This window comes from Portunus trituberculatus, chromosome 50 (assembly GCF_017591435.1).
Source record: "Portunus trituberculatus isolate SZX2019 chromosome 50, ASM1759143v1, whole genome shotgun sequence".
In the NCBI taxonomy this organism is placed as follows: Eukaryota; Metazoa; Arthropoda; class Malacostraca; order Decapoda; family Portunidae; genus Portunus; species Portunus trituberculatus.
In genome coordinates, this window is record NC_059304.1 from 22537067 (window position 1) to 22562251 (window position 25185).

Here is a 25185-nt window from a genome sequence, read left to right on the forward strand (position 1 = left end):
CTAGTTAAACTGATCGGTCTATAATTATTCGCATCATCCTTCCTACCTTTTTAAATATTGGAGTAACATTAGCTAACTTCCAGTCCTGAGGTATCTCAGCAAACCTAAGTGATCTTTCAAAGATTAACTTAAGTGCTTCAGAAATACTGTCTACACCCTCCCTAAGTACTCTGGCATGTAGCTCATCAGGACCACTAGCTTTCCTATCGTCTAGTTCAAGAATAAATTTCCTAATAATTCCCGGTTTTATATCAATATTTTCTAAAGCTCTTAAACTACTCGTCGCACTGTTTGTAACAGGATTTCCTATTCTTTCCTAGTAAATACTGAAGAAAATTGTTCATTCAATAATTCTACTATGTCTTCATTTTGATCCACTACTACACCATCTTTTCTGAGTGGTCCAATCCTATCCTTATTTCTTTTATCACTGACCTTGTAATAACTATATAATTTTTTGGGATCTTTACTCCCAGCTCTAGCTAGTTTTATCTCTGCCTGCCTTTTACTTTTTTATAACCTTACTCAAATCATCCCTGACCTGTCTGTACCTAATCAAATCTACATCTTCCCACTTTTCTGCAACTCTCTATATGCCCTCTTCTCTCTGATCTGTCTACCTATCTCGTGAGTCCACCATAATGGCTTCCTGTTTCTCTGCCTTATATCTTTGTAAGGGATACACTGCATCACTATACCCTTTACTACAACCTTAAAATATCCCACATCTCCTGTGCAGTTTTATTTCCAAAACTATCTTCCCAGTTTACCTCTCCTAATAACTGACGTAACCTACCATAATTGCCTTTCTGATAGTTTGGGACTCTAGTCTTATTCACTATATTATCCCTACTGGAATTAATGATAAATCTAATTATATGATGGTCACTGTTTGCTAAAGTCTCTCCTACCTCAACTTCCTTTAAACAATGCTCAATATTTGTTAGTACTATGTCTAAAACCTTCCTCCCCCTAGTAGGTTTATCTACCATCTGCACTAAATAGTTATCCTGAAAACTTTCCATAAACCTATTTTCACTAGCATCTCCTACCATCCTCTCCCAGTTTACTGACTTAAGATTAAAATCCCCTAAGATAATTGTCTGACTAGTACACCCCCTATTCATCTCATCTACCATAAGGTTGTCTACATCTGCTGACTGATTAGGTGGTCTATAGAAAGCTCTGTTATCTACCTTAATACCATTAACCTGACTGGAAATGAAGGATTTTTTTTACATAAATAACTACTCCTCCACCTATCCTACCAATTCTCTGGTGTAAATACATAATGTATCCATCTACTTCATATTCTTTCCTATTTTCCCTAAACTTTTCCTCATTTACCCATGCCTCTGTGACACATACAACATCTAAGTCCTCCTCAACTATATAACTACGTAGATAACTCGTCCTTCATGTTCCTAAGACTCCTGGCATTTACATAAAAACATTTAAGTCCTGCTACCTTCTTAGATGCTGTCTCCTTATTTGGAATCCTAATCTTATTCTCTCCTATTTGCACCTGGAAATCTTTCCTAATCTTTTCACTATCTCTGTTTATCCTATCTAATTTATGTCTAACATCTTTCTTTTGGAATGCATTTGCTACCTCACCCCCTACACTCCAACCCAACTCCCCTCCAGACATCCACTTAGCACATCTACACCCTTCCTACTCAGATGCACACCATCCCTAGCATACAAATCCCTTTGCCCATAGAACCTATCCCATACATCCACAAAGCTGACACCCACATCCTTACACATCCCTTTTACCCGATCATTCACACCAATGGCCCTAGACAACCATTCCCTGCTAACATACACACGAGGCAAGATTCCTGACACTACACACCTCCTACCACTCTCCCTTATCTTGCCTAACATTTCCCGAAATCTTGCCACTAACTCCTCCGACCCACCTGCTCTGACATCGTTCCCACCTACGTGCAAAACTACTACACCCTCTCTCTCCATCCCCCCAACCCTCTTCTGCACCTCCTCACTCACTGCCTTCACACCTGCACTAGGCATACTCGTACACATGTTCATCCTCCTATCCCTGTCTTTCCCACAGAAAGTGCTATCTAAGTACCTAACCTGAGAGTCACCCACCACACACACCTGAGGTGTGCTAGGCACAACCTCCTCCTCCTCTCCTCTACCCCTTCTCTCTCCTTTCACTCACCACAACCACTTCATTCACTCCTCTCACTCTCCCCTCCCCTCCAACAAACCGAACCTATTTTCACACTCAACAGGTTTAGTCCTATCCTCCCTAACTGCCTCCGCTTTCCTTCCCTCGCAACCTGCCATCTCTGCCCATCCTGACTACAATCTTTCCCAGTCTGGCTAGCCTGCTCCCTCTTCCCCACTCTGCTCTTCCCGACAGAGGGCCAAGCCACCCTGTCGCCCTCAGAAGATCCAACCTTCGGCCTAACACTGATCTCCTGCCTAATTTTTTCCACTGCCTCCCAAGCCTCTTAACCTCCTCCTTCAACTCAAAGATGAGAACTTCGTTAGCACTTTTCCCCTCACTTAGCTTTCTCATTTCCTCTCGCAATTCTCGGTGCTCAAGAGAAAGAACTAAATTCTCGCTCTTGAGCCTACACACCATACACTCAGAAAAGTCAACGACCTTCCTGTCATGCCCACACATCTCACACACAACAAACTCGCCCAATCCCACCTCAACACTCTCTTTCACGCACTCAATCACACTCTGATATACCTCAGTAGCTACTGCCATACTAATTTACAATCTGTTAACTCACAAACAAATAAAAATACTTGGTGACGGCGGGGTGGGGGAACCGCGGTGGTGGGGGGCCTAAGTGAGGTCAACTAATCCTCTTTCAAGGTCAACTTGACGGTTACAAGCCTAGTCTCCTCGCTCTACCAAAATACTTCTAACTCACAAACACTGATTCTAACCACTATTTCACTCTAATCTAACACTTGCAGTACACACTTTCACTTCACTAACACACAAAAGCACCACACACACACACACACACACACACACACACACACACACCAAGCACAAACACCACTCGCTAACTATAAAAACAACAGCCAAAAACGGAGCGCACACACAACACATCCACTTGCCACCGCAGCTACCAGGCTAGTGAAGAAGGTGGAAAGGGTACAGAGGCTGGCAACAAGGATGGTACCAGGACTCAGGGAGTTAGACTATGAGGAAAGACTGAGGAAACTGGGGCTGACCACATTAGAAGAGAGAAGAACAAGAGGAGACATGATAACTATGTATAAATTGGTGAACAAGATTGACATATTGGACAGAGAATTGATAAAGGTGACCATAAGTAATTATCTCCGAGGACATGGAAAAAACTAATAAAAGACATCTGTCTAAATGACGTGAGAAAGTACAGTTTCCCGCATCGTAGTATTGATAAGTGTAATAAACTGAGCAGTGATGTCATTGACGCAGTGTGTGTCAATCAGATGAAAGAGAGATATGACAGGAGTGGACAAGGAGACAGGACACAGAGAGTTTAGCTTGGGCCCTGTAATACACAAATAGGTAAATACACACACACACACACACACACACACACACACGGCCCGGTAGCTCAGTGGTTAGAGCGCTGGCTTCACAAGCCAGAGGACCTTGATTGGCCGGTGGAGATATTTGAGATATTTGGGTGTGTCTCCTTTGACGTGTAGCCCCTGTTCACCTAGCAGTGAGTAGGTACGGGATGTAAATCGAGGAGTTGTGACCTTGTTGTCCCGGTGTGTGGTGTGTGCCTGGTCTCAGGCCTATCCGAAGATCGGAAATAATGAGCTCTGAGCTCGTTCCGTAGGGTAACGTCTGGCTGTCTCGTCAGAGACTGCAGCAGATCAAACAGTGAACACACACACACACACACACACACACACACACACACACGGTAGCTCAGTGGTTAGAGCGCTGGCTTCACAAGCCAGAGGACCGGGTTCGATTCCCCGGCCGGGTGGAGATATTTGGGTGTATCTCCTTTCACGTGTAGCCCCTGTTCACCTAGCAGTGAGTAGGTACGGGATGTAAATCGAGGAGTTGTGACCTTGTTGTCCCGGTGTGTGGTGTGTGCCTGGTCTCAGGCCTATCCGAAGATCGGAAATAAGAGCTGAGCTGTTCCGAGGATAACGTCTGGCTGTCTCGTCAGAGACTGCAGCAGATCAAACAGTGAAACACACACACACACACACACACAAAGTAAGATTGGATAAGTGTAGATATGGAGACGGGGCCACATGAGCATAAAGCCCAGGCCCTGTAAAACTACAACTAGGTAAATACAACTAGGTAAATACACACACACACACACACACACACACACACACACACACACACACACACACACACACACACACACACATACACACACACCATCCAGGGAGTAGTATTTTAAAAGAGAAACAAAGAATATGAAAAATAAGGGATGCTGCAAAATGCCACCAAGCCTACAAGTGGGAGTTCCTCTCTAAATACATTTACCTATTTCCACCACCTACCATCCACCATCTAGAAATCTGCCTTATCTTCTTTTCAAGCTCCCTAATGACTCAGCAGTAACATCCTGATTTCTTTATCTATCCCATTCACTGACCATTTAATTCATGGGTTAATTTCTTCCTATCTTTTTCTTATCTAACTTTATCATGCTGGAACCTATTATTTCTTTCTCTCTACTTATAACTGATTCTGAAGATTTAGTTCATATCACCTTGCTATGGAAAAAATAGACAGAGTATTAGATGGAAAGACATGCTGAAGTGTGACATGAATAAACTTGGACTACAAGAGGACACAATGAATAGACACAAATGGAAAAGTTTACTCAAGTGGCCGACCCTAATACACAGTCGGAATAAGGTTGTATGAAGAAGACCTTGTTATGGAAAAAAAAAAATCTTAACAAGGAATGCAAAGACTAGGGTAAGAGTCCCTGGTGATCACTGTAAGGCATGTCCCCATGGCCAGCCTTACCTTCCTGATCCTGGCATTATTTGAGGGGGAAAGAAATAAGGACGGTAGTTAAAGATATGAAGTCCAAGTGGAGAGCAGTAGAAAGCGGAGTGCCACAGGGGTCAGTATTGGCACCAATACTTTTCCTCATTTATATTAACGACATGCCAGAAGGAGTGAACAGCTACATAAATCTGTTTGCAGATGATATGAAACTGTGCAGAGTTATAAAGCAAAAGGAGGATTGTGAAATACTGCAAGAAGACCTAAATAAGATCTGGGAATGGAGTAAGAAGTGGGAAATGGAATTCAATGTGAACAAAAGTCATGTCATGGAAATGGGAAAGAGTGAAAGATGACCTGTGTGAATCTATAAGATGGGAGATGGAGTAGAACTGGAGAAAGTCAAAAAGGAAAAGGACTTAGGAGTGACGATGGAAGAAAACAATCAACCAGTAAGCCATATTGATAGAATTTTTAGAGAAACATATAATTTGCTAAGGAATATTGGAGTAGCATTTCACTACACGGACAAAGAAATGATGAAGAAATTGATAAGTACTATAATAAGACCCAGATTGGAATATGCAGGAGTAGTGTGGACTCATAAAAGAAACACATAAGGAAATTGAGAGGCTACAAAGAATAGCTACAAGAATGGTTCCAGAATTTGAAGGATGACATATGAGGAGAGACTAAAGGCTATGGATCTACCAACCCTGGAACAAAGAAGGAGAGAGGAGACCTGATACAAGTTTATAAATTGATCAACGGAATGGACCAAGTGGATAATGAGAAACTGATCTTGAGAGAAGAATATGACATCCAAGCACAAGATCGCATAGTAAAAGCTGAGAAAAGGAAGATGTCTGAGAGATATTAAAAAATATAGTTTCCCGCAGAGATGTATTGAGACGTGGAACAGTTTAGATGAAGTAGTGTCTGCAACGAGTGTACACACTTTTAAAGTAAGATTGGATAAGTGTAGATATGGAGACGGGGCCACACGAGCATAAAGCCCAGGCCCTGTAAAACTACAACTAGGTAAAATTAGGTAAATACACACACACACACACACACACACACACACACACACACACACACACACACACACACACACACACACACACACACACACACACACACACACAGAGGTAGAGGAAGCACGCAATACCGCTCCGAGAATCAGCTGATCTTCACTACCTTTGTTTGGGTTTACAGTGGCCTGGGTGAAAAGTGTGGACTATTTTTTTTTTTTTTTTTCATGAATACAGTGTTAAATATTAATGAGTGAAAAGAGATTCCATCTAAATGCAGGTATGTGACAAGGGAAAGAATGAAAGCTGATGATGACAATGTTGGTGAGGGAGAAAGAGAATTTGAAGGCTTTGATATGGCGCAAACTTCACTATTTGATAGAGTGTTAACTATCGAACGTAAATTAGATAAATTAATAAAGGAGAGTATGGGAATGAAAGAGAATGAAGAACAGGATAAAGAGCTCCAGAAATTGAAAGAAAGGATAAAAAGAGTGGAAGAAAATGAAACTAGGCTAAGAACCGAAAATGAAGAATTAAAAGTCCAAATAGCAAACTACAAGAAATTGATGGAAGAAGGACTCGGTAAAGCCGAGAAAGAAAAAGAGAAGCTAAAAGATCTAGTTAACAAAGAAGAAGAAAGAGTACAAGACGTGATTAAAAAAGAAGTACAAGCATGGAGAATCCAAGATAAGAAAGACAAGGAATCATTTCAAGAAGTATTTCAAGAACAGTTAAAAGAAAGAGATGAAAATATGACAAGCAAAATGATAGGAGTCCTCAAGAAAAAAGAAAATTTAGTAAGAGAAATTGCAGAAAAAAAGAAGAGTGTAATTATTTTTGGACTGAAAGAAAAAAATTTTAAATATAGACCAAGAAGGGAAAAAGACGAAATGAAATCAGTAAAAGACCTACTAAAACATCTGAATGACGACGATAGACAGAACTTAGAGGAGGAAGTAGAAGAAATCATAGAATGGGACCATATCAAGAAGGAACAGTGAGACCAATTAAGATATTACTAAAATCACAAGCAGCAGCAGAAGAAGTACTATATAGAAAAACAAAACTCAGAGAAACAGAAGGTTGCAAAGATATATATATATATATAAAGAAAAATAGAAACAAGGAGGAAAGGAAGAGACACAATGAACTGGTGGCAGAAGCAAGAGAAAAAAATAATGAAAGGTCAGAGGAGGAGAAGAAGGCATTTTTTTGGAGAATTATAGGAGACAGGATAAGGAAATGGTATATAAAAGAGAAAGAAGAGAAAAAATGGAGCAAGTTTAACTAAAAATTATAAGAACAAGAGATTAAAAATGATGTATACAAACATAGATGGGATTTTATCTAGTAAATTAGAATTAAGAGATTACATAAAGAAAGAAGAACCAGATATTGTATGCCTGGTGGAAACAAAGTTAAATGAGGCAATAAAAATAGACATAGATAAAAGGTATAATATATGGAGGAGAGACAGAGTGGGTAAAGGAGGAGGAGGAGTCATGATGATGTTAAGGAAGGAGATAGTGGTAAATCAAGTGGAGTTTGGGGAAGGAAAATCAGAAATACTGTATGTTAAGGTACATATTAATAAAAAGGAGTTAACAATCATTGGAACATATGTGCCACCAAAAACAAACTCTTGGACTAACCAAGAATATAGAGACATGATAGATGACACAATAAGGAGTCTTACAAGAATCATTAAAGAAAGGAGAAAAGTGATATTAGTAGGAGATTTCAACTGTAAGGAGGTGGACTGGGAAAATTATGAAAGTGGTATGGGGAAGATGCCTGGGAGATAGATTCCTGAACCTAATGATAGATAATTTGATGGTCCAAAGAGTAAAGGAAAACACAAGATTCAGAGGAAACGATGAGCTGGCAAGATTAGACCTAGTTTTTACAAGGGATATACCAATTAACGATGATATAAGATACAAGTGCCCATTGGGAAAGAGTGACCATGTAATATTAGAAATGGATATAGAAGAAGGAAAGGAAGATAGAGATGAATCATACAAAGGAGACCGATTAAATTACAGAAAGGCTGATATTGAGAATCTCAAGAACTATTTTGAAAACGTAAACTGGGAGGAGATGGAAAACTCATTAACGGTTCAAGAGAAATATAACTTATTTTTGGAAATATACAAAACTGGGGTCAGGGAATATGCCCCAAAATATAGACCTAAAGAAGAAGGAAAGAAAGATTGGTTTAATGCAAGATGTGCTAGGGCAAAGGAGAAACGAGATGGAGCATGGAAAAGGTGGAGAAAAAACAGAAATCCAGAAAATAAGGAAAACTTCAAAACAGCAAGAAATGAATATGCTAAGGTGAGAAAGGAAGAAGAAAGAACTATGAAAAGGACATTGTCGAAAATGTAAGGAACAACCAAAATTGTTCTACAGATTCATAAATGGAAAAATAAGACAAAGAAACAATAGAAAGGTTAAAAGGAGAAAACGGAATGGTGGAAGACCCAAAAGTATGGCAGAACTGTTAAATAGTAAATTTCATGAGGTCTTTACTAAGGAATCCAAATTTGAAAGACCACAGGGTAATAGAGAGACTGTCTATATGAAAGAGATTAAAGTAACCAAGCTTGAAATAAAAAAGTTGATGACGGAACTAGATGAGGAAAAGGCAATGGGACCGGATGAAGTCTCAGGCAGAATACTGAAAGAATGTAGGGAAGAACTAGCAAGTCCAATATACAACATCATAAAATGCTCAATTGAAAATGGAACAGTGCCAGTGGAGTGGAAAAGAGCTGAGGTGGTTCCCATATATAAGAGCGGAAGGAAGGAAGAACCTTTAAATTACAGACCGGTATCACTAACTAGTGTAATATGCAAGATGTGTGAAAAGTAATAAAGAAGCAATGGATTGAGTTTCTTGAAGACAACAAAATATTATCAAATAGCCAATTTGGTTTTAGAAAAGGTCGGTCATGTGTAACAAATTTATTGAGTTTCTACTCTAGAATAGTTGATAAAGTACAAGAGAGAGAGGATGGGTTGACTGTATTTATTTAGATCTAAAAAGGCTTTGATAAAGTGCCACATGAAAGATTACTATGGAAGTTAGAGGAGAAGGGTGGCTTAAAAGGAAGCACATTGAGATGGATGAAGAATTACTTAAGGGGGAGAGAAATAAGGACGATAGTTAAAGATATGAAGTCCAAGTGGAGAACAGTAGACAGCGGAGTGCCACAGGGGTCAGTATTGGCACCAATACTTTTTCTCGTATATATAAATGACATGCCAGAGGGAGTGAACAGCTACATAAATCTGTTTATGGACGATGCGAAACTGTGCAGAGTCATTAAACAAAAGAGGATTGTGAAATACTACAGGAAGACTTAAACAAGATCTGGAAATGGAGCAAAAAATGGGAGATGGAATTCAATGTGGACAAAAGCCATGTCATGGAAATGGGAAAAGTGAAAGACGACCAGTGGGAATCTATAAGATGGGAGATGGAGTAGAACTAGAAAAAGTAAAAAAGGAAAAGGACTTGGGAGTGACAATGGAAGAAAATAATCAACTGGTAAGCCATATTGATAGAATTTTCAGAGAGACGTATAATTTGCTAAGGAATATTGGAGTAGCATTTCACTATATGGACAAGGAAATGATGAAGAAATTGATAAGTACTAAAATAAGACCTAGATTGGAATATGCAGGAGTTGTGTGGACTCCCATAAAAGAAACACATAAGAAAATTAGAGAGACTACAAAAATGGCTACAAGAATGGTTCCAGAATTTAAAGGGATGACATATGAGGAGAGACTAAAGGCTATGGATCTACCAACTTTGGAGCAGAGAAGAGAGAGAGGGGATCTGATACAAGTTTATAAATTGATTAACGGAATGGATGAAGTGGATAATGAGAAACTGATCCTGAGAGAAGAATATGACTTTAGAAGCACAAGATCGCATAGTAAGAAACTAAGGAAGGGACGATGTTTGAGAGATGTTAAAAATTTAGTTTCCCGCAAAGATGTGTTGAGACTTGGAACAGTTTGAGTGAGGAAGTGGTGTCAGCAAAGAGTGTACGTAGTTTTAAAGTAAGATTGGATAAGTGTAGATATGGAGATGGGGCCACACGAGCATAAAGCCCAGGCCCTGTAAAACTACAACTAGGTAAATATACACACACACACACACACACCGCTCCATGGAGAGTGGACGTGCCTCCTGCTCAGAGTGGCATCTAACTAACACTCCACACGCTAATAATGTGCTTGGAGTGAGAACCGTCATTGGTACTAAAGGGCGACCAGAGCGAATGAACAAGTTTACAGAGTGAAAGTAGCCTGGTGGTGTGTACATAAGAGTGATCGGAGGTGTGGGAACCTATGCACTCCAAACGACAGAGCGGGAACCACACAAAGGCCAGCCATAACAGCTGCCAACGCATCCCACCACACACACGTAGCTACCAGGCTTGGCCCCCAGTGCACACCACCACACACCCACATGCTCCTAGGAAGAATGAAATTAAATGTATAGACCAGTAAGAAATAAGTTACCAAATTCAAAATGTGCCGATGAGGCCCAGGGAGCAAAACCGAAAGTGGCCAGTCAAAACATGAGTCCATCTTCAACAGGAGCAACAATGCAAGGTAGACTGGTAATGTTGGAGAAGAGATTTGAGGAGTTGGTGAAGGAATTAAAAGGTCAGAGGAGTGAGGAGGAGCAGGATAGAGAATTCTGCAAGGCTTTGAAGGAAAGAGTTAAGAGACTGGAGGAAAATGAAAAACGATTGGTGGATGAGAATGCACACTTGAGAGTGGAGGTTGAAAAATACAAGAGACGGTTGGAGGAGAAAATGGAGAGAGTAGTAAAGGAGAAAGATGACTTTAAGGAAATGATCAATGAGCAGAATGAAAGGTTTGAAAGGGAACTGAAGAAAACACAATGGACTGAGTCGAGGGAAGCAGAGATGGTTGGATTACAAGAAATAATTAAAGATCAGTTGAAGGAAGACAAAAAAGAAAGGTCCAAGGAACTGGTTAATGTTATGAAGAATAAGGAAACATTGATAAGAGAAATAGCAGAAAAGAAGAAGAGTGTGTTAATATTTGGGAAGAAAGAACAAAATATAACATATAAGCCTAAGAGAATTAAGGAAGAATTAAAAATAGTAAGAGATCTGTTCAAAAATCTAAATGATGATGAAAAAAAAACCCCTACAAGAAGAAGTGGAAGAGATCCATAGACTGGGTCCGTATAAGGAGGGAGTAAAGAGACCGATTAAAATAGTACTGAAGTCACAACAATCTGCGGAGGACATTTTATATAGAACATCAAAATTAAGAGAGGTAGAAGGTTGTAAAGAGGTGTACGTAAGAAAATATAGAAATGAGGAAGAGAGAAGATATAAGGAATTGTTGGAAGAGGCAAGAAAAAAAAATGATGAACGGTCTGAAGAGGAAAAAGAAAAGTTTTTTTGGAGAGTTATAGGAGAGAGAGTCAGAAAATGGTATGTGGAAAGAAGGAATGCGGAGGAACCCCTAAAAGGATGCACATGTGCACATGGATGACATTAAGATACCTAAAAAGGAGTTATATAAAATGTTGGAGGAACTTAAAGATGATAAAGCGATGGGACCAGATGAAGTTTCAGACAAATTATTGAAGGAATGTAGAAAAGAATTGATAGATCCATTATATGATATTATAAGGTGCTCATTAGAAACTAGGAAAGTACCAGTAGAGTGGAAAAGAGCTGAAGTTTTGTCCATTTATAAGGGAGGCAGTAAGGAAGAGCCTCTTAACTATAGACCTGTGTCTTTAACAAGTGTGGTCGGTAAGATTTGTGAGTGGGTGATAAAGAAATATTGGATACAGTTCCTGGAGGATCATAAGTTATTATCGGATCATCAATTTGGCTTTGGGAAAGGGAGGTCATGTGTAACAAATCTACTGAGCTTTTATTCGAGTGGTTGACAAAATACAAGAGAGAGAGGGATGGATGGACTGTATATTTGGATTTAAAAAAAGCTTTTGACAAGGTACCACACATGAGACTGCTATGGAAATTAGAGATTTATGGAGGACTGAAGGGAAAAGTGTTAAAGTGGATGGAAAACTACTTGAGATGGAGGGAGATGAGAACGGTAATAAGGGATGTAAAGTCGGACTGGTTGGTGGTGGAGAGTGGAGTCCCACAAGGTTCAGTGCTGGCACCAATACTTTTTCTTATCTATATTAATGATATGCCAGAGGGAGTAAACAGTTATATTAATTTGTTTGCAGATGATGCGAAGTTGTGTAGGTGTGTGAAGAGTGAAGAAGATTGTGAAATTTTACAGGCTGATCTGGATAGGATTTGGGAGTAGAACAAGAGGTGGGAGATGGAATTTAATCTGAGCAAAAGTCATGTGATGGAGATGGGGAAGAGTGGAAGACGGCCAAGAGGGTAATATAAGATGGGTGAAGGAGTAGTGTTGAAAAAGGTGGAAAAGGAAAAAGATTTGGGAGTGATAATACAAGACCATGGGCAGTTTGAGGCTCATATTGAAAAGATGTTTGGAGAAACATATAATCTGATTAGAAATATTGGATTAGCCTTTCATTATATGGATAAAGATATGATGAAGAAATTAATTAGTACGGTAATTAAACCAAGATTGGAATATGCTGGGGTGGTTTGGTCCCCTTATAAAAAAAAACATATATGGAAGTTGGAGAGATTGCAGAGAATGACAACAAAAATGGTTCCGGAATTGGCAGAAATGACCTATGAGGAGAGATTAAAAGAAATTAATTTGCTTACCTTGGAACAAAGAAGAGAAAGAGGAGATTTAATACAGGTTTATAAACTGTTGAACGGTCTGGATGAAGTGGATAATGAAGAAATAATGTTGAGAGAGGAAAATTTAAATAGAACTACGAGATCGCATAGTAAAAAGAGCCAAGGGAATATGCTTGAAGGATGTGAAGAAATATAGTTTCCCACAAAGATGTGTGGAGGTGTGGAATAGTTTGAGTGAGGAGGTGGTGTCAGCGAGGAGTGTGCATAGTTTTAAAGGAAGGTTGGATGTGTGTAGATATGGAGACGGGGCCACACGAGTATGATACCCAGGCCCTGTAAAATTACAACTAGGTGAATACACACACACACACACACACACACACACACACACACACACACACACACACACACACGGCCCGGTACCTCAGTGGTTAGAGCGCTGGCTTCACAAGCCAGAGGACCGGGGTTCGATTCCCCGGCCGGGTGGAGATATTTGGGTGTGTCTCCTTTCACATGTAGCCCCTGTTCACTTAGCAGTGAGTAGGTACGGGATGTAAATCGAGGAGTTGTGACCTTGTTGTCCCGGTGTGTGGTGTGTGCCTGGTCTCAGGCCTATCCGAAGATCGGAAATAATGAGCTCTGAGATCGTTCCGTAGGGTAATGTCTGGCTGTCTCGTTAGAGATTGAAGCAGATCAAACAGTGAATTACACATTAGAGGAATACAGGGAAATATCTTAAATTGGATGATGGACTACTTGACAAGGAAATGAGGATAGGAATAAGAGACACCCCATCAAGTTGGAGCACAGTTACTAGTGGCATACCATAGGATTCAGTGCTGGCACCAGATTATGTTCCAAGTATATATTAATGATATACAAGAGGATTTGAGTAGTTAGATGAATTTGTTTACAGATGATGTGAAACTTTTGAGAATAATAAGGAACAACGAGGACTGTATGAAATTGCAAAAAGATATTGACAAGATCTGGGAATGGAGCCAAAAGTGAAAATTAGAATTTAATACCAAGAAATGTTATGTTATGGAAATGGGTAAAAGTAATAGAAGATCTACATGGGAACACAAAAATGGGAGAAGAGTTTATAATGAAAAGGAAAGAAGAGAAAGACTTTGGAGTGATTATACAAGACACTCTGACTCCAGAAAGACACATAAATGGGGTATTTGTTTCAACATACAAAACACTAACAAATATCAGGGTGGCATTCAATTCCATGGATAAGAGTATGATGAAAAGATGATAACCACCATGATAACACCTAAACTAGAATATGCAGCAGTGGTGTGGTCACCATACAAGCAGAAGGACATCAGGAAACTAGAATCCAAAGGACTGCTATAAAAATGGTACCAGAAATGGAAGATCTTGATGAAAAAAAGACTGAAGGTAATGGAACTATCAACTTTGAAGGATAGAAATTTTAAGAGGAGATCTAATAATGATGTATAAGTTAGTAAACTATATATATATATATATATATATATATATATATATATATATATATATATATATATATATATATATATATATATATATATATATATATATGGAAAAGTTAGATAGACAAGACCTGGTATCACTGATGGATGATGGAGATAGATGGACAAGAGGACACTCCAAGAAGATCATGAAAAGTCAGTGTTTAGTTTTCCTCATAGGACATCTGGAACTGATTGAGTGAAGAGATTGTAGCAGCAGAAGGTGTGCACAAATTTAAGGAAAAGTTGAATAAAAGTAGATATGGAAACAGGTCACTATGAGCCTTGCTTGAACCCTGTAATACAAACTAGGTAAACACACACACACAGCCGCCAACGCATCCCACCACACACACAGATTGGAATATGCTGGAGTGGTTTGGTCCCCTTATAAAAAGAAGCATATAAGGAAGTTGGAGAGATTGCAGAGAATGGCAACAAAAATGGTTCCGGAATTGGCAGAAATGACCTATGAGGAGAGATTAAAAGAAATGAATTCGCTTACCTTGGAACAAAGAAGAGAAAGAGGAGATTTAATACAGGTTTATAAACTGTTGAACGGACTGGATGAAGTGGATAATGAGCAAATGATGTTGAGAGAGGAAAACTTAAATAGAACTACGAGATCGCATAGTAAAAAGATAGCCAAGGGAATATGCTTGAAGGATGTGAAGAAATATAGTTTCCCACAAAAATGTGTGGAGGTGTGGAATGGTTTGAGTGAGGAGGTGGTGTCAGCGAGGAGTGTGCATAGTTTTAAAGGAAAGTTGGATGTGTGTAGATATGGAGACGGGGCCACACGAGTATGATACCCAGGCCCTGTAAAATTACAACTAGGTGTACAACTAGGTGTACACACACACACACACACACACACACACACACACACACACACACACACACACACACACACACACACACACACACACACACACACACACACACACACACACACACACACACACCGCGTAGTGTAGTTGTTAGCACGCTCGACTCACAATCGAGAGGGCCGGGTTCGAATCCCAGTAAAAGCGGCGAGGCAAATGGGCAAGCCTCTTAATGTGTGGCCCCTGTTCACCTAGTAGTAAATAGGTACGGGATGTAACTTGAGGGGTTGTGGCCTCGCTTTCCTGGTGTGTGAAGTGTGTTATGTGGTCTCAGTCCTACCCGAAGATCGGTCTATGAGCTCTGAGCTTGCTCCATAATGGGGAAGACTGGCTGGGTAACCAGCAGGCGACCGAGGTGAATTACACACACACACACACACAGAATGTAGCTAATCTTTTCTCTACAGAATTGGTGAAGCGTGTTGAAGCCCATGACCGGAAGCTTGAGGAAGAGGTGACAGTGATGCTGGATGACACAGAGAAGCAACTCACTAAAGGCTTCCAACACTTGGCCAAGTTTAACCAGCACATGTCAGACTGGTATGACTCTGCTTCAAGTTCCATGACTCATTGTACACTAAATTCCTACATTCCTAGTGCTCTGCCAGATATATGGGAGATAGCAATTTGTATATGCAGATTTTTCAATGTGGAAAGTACAATTAAAGTTAGCATGAATACATATCTTATAGGATACAGCCAAACTGATGAAGTCACATTCAAACTTTATTATTTTTCAATATGGATACATTACATGTACTGCAAGGGAAGCATCACCAGGTTTACAAGGGAGAAGCTATTAAGTGTTTTGAGGTCTAGGTAACTTTCATGACTTTGTACTGATAGCTGCATTATCTTGAATAACCAACATTGATTTCTTCCAGGTGGGAGCAGCCAGCAAAAAACATTCAATTAAAATCATAACACCTCTGCTGCTGTTCTTGCTGGATAAGTGGCAGATTTGGTGCACAGGATATCCCATCCAGCCTAGTGAAGCTTGGTGCTCTGTCCTGTGATTTGAGGTAGTGTGTGTGTGTGTGTGTGTGTGTGTGTGTGTGTGTGTGTGTGTGTGTGTGTGTGTGTGTGTGTGTGTGTGTGTGTGTGTGTGTGTGTGTGTAGATGCTTGATGTCAGTTTTGCTTTAAGGTTAGCTTGATATATAAATATGAAATACCACTTTAGAAATACCTTGTATTGTATAAATGTGAGTGAAAATTGAATGTTTTCATGAATTTTGGTGTTTGTTAAATTTCCTTATATTTTTATTTTGTTATTATGGCAGTTGTAAATATCACCAGTGCTGGAAGAAGAGTGCTTTCTTAAAGTGATGTTTGCTATTACTTTATATGAAGGAAATTTTTTTCACAAACTATAGTATCAAGAGGTGCCTTATGTCAGTCATCTGAACAAAACTACTTTTATATCTCATGTATGTATTAAAGTTTAATAATACTGTTTTATTTCGTTTCTGGTGCTTTTTGTATGTTACAGCTTTGAGGAACAATCTTTTTTGGCTTGAAGCCTGGAACATTTTCAATTAGATTGTTACATCAGTCATGTTGTAACTGGGAATCAGACGCTGCTTAATCTTGATAGTGTTTCAAGCAGTTTATGTCATATGTCTTGCGAAGAAAACCACAGAGTGCCTCCTGTATGCCATCCACTTGATGCGGTGGGCAGTAGTCGTCCTCACTGGAACGTGCTACAGTCACCAGTGTGGGCTCAGGAAGACGAGTGACTAATGAACTAAATGTTTCCATGAGGGAGTCGATTTCCTCCTTGGAAGACACATGGTGTGGCAGCTGATGGATGTCGTCATCAATGGTGCATCCAGCATCGTGCACTAGCTCCCAGTCCACTCCACATTCCCCATCCTCTCCATGCTCCTCCTTCAGTAGGTCCAGGATTAAGGCACTGAGGTACTCCCTCTGCTTGGAGTCCTGCATGGGCTGACTGACACTGTTGATCTCTGCTGCTATCTTTGTGGGCTCCTTAAGCTTCTGGAGGTGGGAAAATATATTGCGTAGAGTCTCAATCTGAGCACTTCTTCTCTTGACATGTTCCTCGACCAGCTCTGTCTCTTCTGTCTGGGTGTACTCAAAGCGATAGAGTGTCTTGAGCCTTTCATACATGTCTGCCTTGCTGTGCATAGAAACAAAAGGGTTCCTGGTGGAGAAGTAGTCCAGGTCCACATCTAAGACATAGTGGTTTTCATGAGAGTTGATAAGCCGCATCAAATCTTGTTCCACGGCCTCATTCATTTTAATGCCCAATGTGTGGACATGTAGATTAACCTTTTTGGTGCTGCTTAGTTCCTCTGGTTTACAGTACAGCATTTCCCCGACAAAATAAAGGGCTGGACATGAGACCCTAATGCAATCTGTGCCTTTCTGCTTCCCAATAAGGAAGTTGTAGTGACCATCCTCTATCTGATTGGACCAGGGTGGCTTCATCCAGATGATGGTGGATATCTGACCAGTAAAGGCAGCTACAAGTATCCAGTTTTCAATGCTCAGTTTCTCTAGCATGTTAGGAACATCAAAGACTTCTGAAGCTTTTAGATCTGCGGGAATCAGAAGGTCTGGATGGGAATCAAAATGTAGAAGGAGATTGTTTGAGAAGGGAAGGTGTTTTGATCCAACAGCACGGAGGATAGGGTGGAGAGCATCATTGTGTTCCTCCACTATGTGCACTGGTAGCTTTGGGTACTTCCTCAAGGCTGTCATTGCTTCTCTCTCTCTCTCTGCCTTCTGAAATGCAAAATACATGATATTACCATGCTGTCCATATCTGTTTTTGTATTTCCTGCTTTGACACCTATTTGTCTATGAGAGAGAGAGAGAGAGAGAGAGAGAGAATTTACTATACTGTTACAAAGAAATTACATACTTCCCTCAAGAGAGCAAAATTCAGTGTAAAAAGAAGAGACAGTAACACTTATCAGTTGTTATGTAGTCTCTCTGAATGTACAGCACAGAAATATTAAGCAACAGTCATTTAGAAAGATGAATGACATTGGTTCCTGTGACATTCACTAATACGTCTGGCAGGTCTCTTATTGGGTGGCATTGAGAGAGTGGCGAGCAATGGAGTGGTGTTTTGTTGGTCCTGAGTGAGCCCAGTGCCATGGTTAGGGTTTGGGAGGGCAGTAGAGAGGTCTGGAGTAAGGGGACTGGTGGTGGGTGGAGGATGGGGAGGACTAGATATTTTTTACAGTAGTGGCCAGACTTTTGCTTTCTGGAAATCATTAAGGTGTTGCTTTTGTGGATCTTGGAGGGGAGATGAATGTTGGGGTTTTTAAATGCCATGGATTTCTTTACATTTAGTCAGCTATTGACGGTGGTGGTGGTCTGCTGATTTTTTGTTTTTCATAAGTATACGTAAATGTACATGATACTAATTCATATAATGGTTAGAATGGGAATAGATGCAATATATATGTGAGATATACATGGTATATTAGATATTAGGGGATTTAATTAGGGCTGTTTTGGTACATGTAAGTTTGTTATTTGCATTTTTGTAAGGGAATAGATAGATTGATAAATAGATAGCAAGGAATTGATAGATAAATGGTCAGATATATAGATAAACAGATAGATAGATGGATAGGTAGGCAGATAGATAAATAGACATTCGTAGATAAATAGTTTGTTTGACAGGTAAAAAAGATAGATATGTATATAAAAAAAAACTATATTCCTCTTTATTATTAAAAAATGCACACAAGAGCAGAAGCAATAAAAAAGGAAAAAGAAATTAATATCACAGTTTACCTTACAAATATTTCGTTTTCTTTTTTCCTCGCGGGATATGCAAACACTCGCTGTAAAACTAGAAAGAATTTGACATTTTCTGCTTTAACAAATAACTATAGCTGGAAGAAAGATGTTGTAATAACCAACAAATCAATATATGAAATTTGTATAGGTAATGGTATAGTTTCTCATTAAAAACATATACTAAGTGTGTTGGGGCAGTCTTTTAGGTGTGTGGAGGGGTTCTCGGGGTGTTATTATTAAGAACGGTATACTGTATCAAAACGTTTACCACCAATGATAGAAAATTCTGATGTAGAGGATGAAAACGAAAAACGGCGAGAAGTATTGGAGGACGGAGGAACAGCTGAGAGTGAGGACTGACGACCAATGACAGGCAAACCCAAACAACCTTCCCGCACTGGCAAGTATTTAGAACTGTTCACCCATTGGATCTCCCTGCCTCCTGGGAACATGTGTGAGGAACGCTGCTGTGAGCGAGGACGTAGTGAGTGACTGCTGGCTTACCTGGTGGAGGCTGCAGGAGGCGGAGGGCGAGGCAAGCAGCTGAGGGTACCAGTGACTGAGGGCGAAGTAGAGGCCGCGGTTATCTGAGATGTCTCGTTCAAACAGTGGCGCAGTGTGTGGTATGTGCTATATATTCACCTCCTTACTTAAATTAGTTTTCCTACCTTTATTTCGGCACTGTCCCCGAGAAACCGTCCCGTGCACTCGCCTCGATTCCCGGCTCCCACTTCGCAGCTCCTCCACCCAGCTGATTTGACGTCACATAGCTGCGATAGGGGAGCCGGTAATCGATGCGAGCGCGCGGGACGGTTTCTCGGGGACAGTGCCTTTATTTCTAGCAAAAAGTGACGTGGCAGCCTTTTTTCATGTCATCCTTTTTTTCCACGACAGCTGTCATTGGCCAAAAGTGACTGACGTGTAACGTATGCTTGCTTTCGTCCTCTTCACCTCCATACCTGGCTCCCCGCCCCTCTGCCTCATCCACATGCTTCTCATGCCTCCTTTATCCCCTTGCAGGAAGGAGCATACAAGGTTCATTGTATGGTTTGTGTTTTTATTCGTTTTTTTTTTTTTTTTTTTGCTTATTTTTGTTTTTATTTTTTATGTTTTCTATATTTTCATGTGTTCTCTATTTGTCTTTATGAGTTCTTTTGTTTTCCTGTGTTACTCTGTCTTTGTTATATTTTGTTGTGTGTTTTCTTTGTTTTTGTATATACTTTTTATTTTTCTAAACATTTCTCTGCTTTAGTATGACTTTTTCAATGACTTTTCAGTGTTTCTCTGTATCTCTCTTCTGGCCTATCCCTTTGATTCCCCTGTCCCTCCCCCATGATTCCAGTAACTCACCTAACCCATCTGTGGTCTGCCCTCCCGTCCCTCACACCAGTAGCTGTGGTGAGTAGTGGCAAGGCACAGAGGTGGTACAGTGTCACAGGTAATGAAGTTGCAACCAAGACCATCCAGGGACAAAGGACCAGATTAATAGGGTTGCTGAGGCTTAATGAATATATTTAAATTATTCCCAACAACAACACAGTGCCCATGGCACCCTCACACAATATTCACACTCCGTTAACTTAACCCCCGTTACTTACAACCCAGTAATGGTACTGTGTCTACTGGCTGGGCCGAGATGGCTTCTACCAGGCAGTCACACACAATGGAACACTCATCCTACACACATGGCCTAACTAACAGCTAACTGTAACCATGTTACACTTTGGGGTCCTCCTATGTTCACTTTCCATTCCACGTGGAACCCTCTATTAAGAGGGCTGAACACTGGGTAGGTAGACTGTCTCATAGGATATGAAACTGGCAGGAGATTCTTGGCCAATATGGCTAATCATCACTTGGTTCCCTTTGTTAAAAGTGAGGCAACAGTCCTGCCATCCTGCTCTGTGAAACTGACATGCATGCAGTTCAAATGTGAATCCTAGTGGGGTTAAAAAATGCCTCAAGGAGCATAAGGTTTGGATCATTACACACTAATTCCCTCTGCCTCATCTAACCCAGCTGCCCTTGTATGGTCCTCACACTAACTCCCCTTCCTGTCCCCAAATGTAACCCACCTCCCCTCCTTTCCACAGTGTGTGTCACCAGGTACCACTGCCAGAAGAGAGGTAGAAGGTGCAGTCAATGAGTTCACCAGGGATCAGGAATGTCACTGCTGCTGCCACATTCAGAAATGTTGGTAGCTACTGACAGAGAGAGAGAGAGAGAGAGAGAGAGAGAGAGAGAGAGAGAGAGATGTATATGGGTGTCTTTCTATCTATCTATAGTATCAGTTTACCTATCTATTTATTTATCTAGCTACCTTTCTAGTAGTCTATTTCACCTGGATCTGAATGCCTATATTTTCTATTGCATATGTATATTACTACCATCACTACTATTACTACTACTGCTACAACTACTGCTACTGCTACTGCTTCTGCTACCAGCCCCTCCCCACTCCCACTATCACTACTACTACTACTACTACTACTACTACTACTACTACTACTACTACTACTACTACTACTACTACTACTACTACTACTACTACTCTATTACTCACTCTAGCCAGCCTCATTCTTTCACATATTCATAAAGTACATGACATGCTTTGTGTATTGAAGATTTATTGTTGTGTGCAGATTTTGAGGAAAGAGCTGAGAAGGGTGCCAGTGTTGGGACTACAGAGACAGATGAGGCAAGAAAGGACAAAGAGGAAAAGAGAATGAAGTAAGTTTAACCTACAGTGATACCTTTGTCATTTGAGTGTTGCTTTCATTATAATTATTCATGTCAGGGTTGGTGGTATCTTTCCTCACACCACAGGCTTAGAGTTTAACAAACATGCACAATGCTCTAATTTGGTTGTATTAGTGAAATTATAAGTGGTATATGAGATAAAGTATACAATTAACTTCACCAACATGTGCATATGCAAACCTTTTAAAAATACAATCAACATATTAAGCACAAGATATACTCTTGAAGGACTCTGGTTTGCAAAGCTAAGGAGGAAAAACTCATTGACATGCTCCAGTTTCGTGGGTGCAAGGGGTCAAGCAAAGTATAACCATATCATTGTGGAACTCTACTTGTAACCTTTAATTGCAATCTCAAGATAACATTTGTGTTTCTGTTATTTTGGTTCTAGCTCAAAGGAAAGGCACAACTAGCTTAACTCCTGAAATGAGAACTTATCCCATCAATATGAAGGTTGTGTACCATGTGGAGGTGGAGGAGGCAGCAGAGGCTGAGCAGGAAGAGGAGGAAGTGGGTATTGAGGCAGCAGGTGATGGTAAAAATGGAGGAGCCTTCTACTCTGCTGCATGTAGAAACACCACTCACTAAGCTCCTCCTGCCACTGCTGTCTGGTATGTCTAGTCCTCCATGATAAGGCAAAAACATCCATTAGAAAAAAGGAAAATTGAGATAACAATGTTGAAGGAGTCATGAGAAAATATAAAAAGAAAAAAGACAAGATAAGGCTAAATACAACTATTATATGGTAAAATTGGAGCTTTTAAACAAAAAAAAATAACATAATGATAATGATACATATAATATTTTGTTAGTTTAACCTTTCAATCTAATCAGTACTTTTGTGTACCTACTAAATGCAGTTTCTATGTGCTCTAGCACATAGAAGAGGTTAATTCATATCAAGAATTAACCTCTTCCAACTCTAACCCGCACCTTCCATACACACACACACACACACACACACACACACACACACACACACACACACACACACACACACACACACACACACACACACAAAAAAAAAAAAAAGCTAAAATGTAAATCAGAAGAGCAGTAGCCTCAGGTGTTATGGCACAGGTGCCTCAGCAGGGCAAGAAGGAAATGTGTAGGCATCTGCAGTCATACTAAGAGGATAGAGAATGGAGAGTTTTGTGTAGCTGGAGTTCTTGTTTTTTCTTCCAAGACAAAAGGTGAGTCTCTAGTTTTGCAAATGATGTGTCAGAAAAAGCAATGAGGTTAGTCTCAACAAATGATGTCTTGAGAGGCCTATGGTCCTGGTTTAGCAAAGATGCCAACAAAAAAGATACTCACAGCTGAAGCCACCATGACTGACAAGATGTGAACTTCTTTTTTTGTAGTGAGTAGGCAACTGATGACATCACGCTTCTCTCGCCTCACCGTACATCAAGAAAATGACTTACTAGATAATGCAAATCTTTAAAAAAAGTGATGAAGAGGAAGTAAAAGGAAAAATCTTTAAGGCAATAAAAACAATTAAGTTTTGTTAAGAAAATTATTTTGGTTAAATTTAGGTAAGAATGGAAATAATTTATATATATATAAAAAAAAAAAAAAAAAGCCAGAGAAAAAATGGTACATTGTGAAAGAGGACTCCACTCCCCTCCCCCTAACCCCATGGAAAGAAATGTGAGCGGATAGTGGTAAGTACAAAATATAGTAGTTAAAGTAATATGTAGTAGATTTTTTGGATTGGGCTACACTGTGGTGAAATCTGCTACTTTTCAAGCTTGCTTCTGCTACTTTTCATTAGGAAAATCTGACAACACTGCCTGTGTGTTGCTTCCTCTGCATTTCTCTTGCCCCAGGCGTTGTCCATGTAGGCCACGCTCCGCCGTTCCACCTCCTGCCTCCACGCCGCTTACAACATTCCGTGCAAAGCCACCTCCAGCCCTAGCCCTAAGAAGCACAATTTCCTGCCTTTCAAGATAAGCATGAGCTTATAAGAAAGTGTGAGGCAGGTATAGCTCACAGTGTGGTTGCAGCACAAATGGGTGTCCCTAGATCAACAATATCATCAATTTAGAAGAAAAGGGACAAGTACCACAAGACCGCTGCAAGTGTTTATATTTCCAAAAATGTACTGTACAGCACCCTAATGTGTTTAATAAAAAAATGTTCAATATAAATGAAGCCTTTAATAGTACAGGCAACCCCCACTTAACGAAGGTTCACACAACGGAATTTCGCTATAACGAAGGTTTCATTTTACTACCATCTGCTCGTTTAACGAATACCAAACTCGCTTTAACGAAGTTTTATCCAGGTAATTTTTTTCCAAATTTGAAAGCCCCACTGTATCATGCAAGCTGACAGGCTTTTGAATACATCAGGAGCTGCTGGTACTAAGGCCTGCCTCAGGAGGAATCCTGAGACACATATAGAATAAAGATCAAGATCAAGCCTCTCGTGGACAACACAGGCTCTGCCGATACAAAGGCCTGACTCAGAAGAAATTCTGTGTCACCTGTAGCATCAAGATCAAGATCACACGCACCACTCACTGCCCAGTCAAAACATAACAGCGTCACCAGCAGCTCATCTTCCTTAGTTCAACTTACCACCAAAACACCCTGCAATGTGGCCTAACGTTCCTAAGAAGACCAGGAAGTGTCTTACTCTCGAAGTGAAGCTGGGTATTATTCACAGACAAGAGAGAGGCCAGAAAACTAATAACATTGCTTCCCACCATGGCTTGACTCCATCTACTGTCTACTATTTTCAAGTCAAGATACTCTATTAAGAAGGCTAGTGAGACCTCATCTTCCTTGCAAGCTAAAAGAACCACCAGAACTCGTGACTCTACAATGGATAAAATGGAAAGCCTTGTGGAAATGTGGTACATAAGTTTTGTATGCAGTACCATGATGCGCACTTTGTTTACATTCCACAGGTTGCCGGTTAGTGTATTTCCCGTTTCACTCTCCCTCCCTTCATAAAGTTAAGATCATCAACATTATAAAGTTACGTACATACATACATTAGTGTACATTATAATGACTTAAATTAAACTACCTAAATATTTAACTTCATAATTTTTACTTTCATTAAACTTTTTACTGTACTATGATGCACTCTCACTTTGCTTACTCTCAATGGAAGTTCAAATCAGGGGTTATACTTGTTATAATTAGTTCGCTTAACGAAGTTTCGCTTAACGAAGTGTTTTTTAGGAACGTAACCCCTTCGTTAAACGGGGGTTGCCTGAACTGAATTAGTCTAATAGTCTAAGTGTTTTTTAGAGGTTATAGTGATGATTTGGGGGGTCTAGGCTGGAGGTTGGTCCCTATCCCCCCTTTATTCTTCAGTATCTTATGGGAAAAATTGCTTCACGATTCGAATAAACGCTGATTCGACCAATGAGAAACCGCCCTAACCCTGTCGAATTGCGAGGATCCCCTGTGTGTGTGTGTGTGTATATATATATATATATATATATATATATATAT

The 25185-nt window shown here is 40.1% G+C and overlaps 3 protein-coding genes across 15 annotated transcripts in view; 2 read left to right on the top strand and 1 right to left on the bottom strand.

The window, feature by feature from the left end:
- LOC123499723 overlaps positions 1 to 16405 on the top strand; it is a 31779-nt gene extending 15374 nt beyond the window's left edge. For all 4 annotated transcript variants that reach the window (XM_045248140.1, XM_045248141.1, XM_045248144.1 and 1 more), the window contains exons 12-13: positions 15582 to 15714; positions 16059 to 16405. In XM_045248140.1, the coding sequence (XP_045104075.1) occupies positions 15582 to 15714; positions 16059 to 16098 (173 nt within the window). In that variant the 3' untranslated portion in view covers positions 16099 to 16405. The remainder of the gene's footprint in view (positions 1 to 15581; positions 15715 to 16058) is intronic.
- LOC123499724 (UPF0489 protein C5orf22 homolog) lies at positions 15888 to 19789 on the bottom strand. Of its 2 annotated transcripts, XM_045248145.1 has the most exons (3): positions 19624 to 19700; positions 19460 to 19514; positions 15888 to 17923 (listed from the first exon to the last, which is right to left on the bottom strand). In XM_045248145.1, exon 3 carries the CDS (start codon positions 17897 to 17899, stop codon positions 16757 to 16759), a length of 1143 nt encoding a protein of 380 aa, XP_045104080.1. In that variant the 5' UTR covers positions 17900 to 17923; positions 19460 to 19514; positions 19624 to 19700; the 3' UTR covers positions 15888 to 16756. The 2 variants fall into 2 exon arrangements, with proteins under 2 accessions (XP_045104080.1, XP_045104081.1); XM_045248146.1 differs by lacking the exon at positions 19460 to 19514 and having other exon boundaries at positions 19624 to 19789.
- On the top strand, positions 18009 to 23861 carry LOC123499725. 9 transcript variants are annotated; one of them, XM_045248147.1, is made up of 6 exons: positions 18966 to 19578; positions 19850 to 20002; positions 21049 to 21148; positions 21598 to 21685; positions 22169 to 22326; positions 23545 to 23861. In XM_045248147.1, exons 2-6 carry the CDS (start codon positions 20000 to 20002, stop codon positions 23631 to 23633), a joined length of 438 nt encoding a protein of 145 aa, XP_045104082.1. In that variant the 5' UTR covers positions 18966 to 19578; positions 19850 to 19999; the 3' UTR covers positions 23634 to 23861. The 9 variants fall into 9 exon arrangements, 5 of the variants coding, with proteins under 5 accessions (XP_045104084.1, XP_045104086.1, XP_045104085.1 ...); XM_045248148.1 differs by lacking the exon at positions 18966 to 19578 and adding an exon at positions 19647 to 19742; XM_045248150.1 differs by lacking the exon at positions 22169 to 22326 and having other exon boundaries at positions 18962 to 19578.
- Positions 23862 to 25185: the final 1324 nt, after the last annotated feature.

Excerpts from the sequence above, each read along its gene's own strand:
- LOC123499724 (XM_045248146.1), bottom strand. The coding sequence starts at position 17,899 with ATGACAGCCTTGAGGAAGTACCCAAAGCTACCAGTGCACATAGTGGAG.
- LOC123499725 (XM_045248147.1), top strand. Across the intron at positions 21,149-21,597 it reads CTGCTGCCACATTCAGAAAT|ATTTTGAGGAAAGAGCTGAG; the intron begins GTTGGTAGCTAC and ends TGTTGTGTGCAG. Across the intron at positions 22,327-23,544 it reads CCTCCTGCCACTGCTGTCTG|GCGTTGTCCATGTAGGCCAC; the intron begins GTATGTCTAGTC and ends CTCTTGCCCCAG.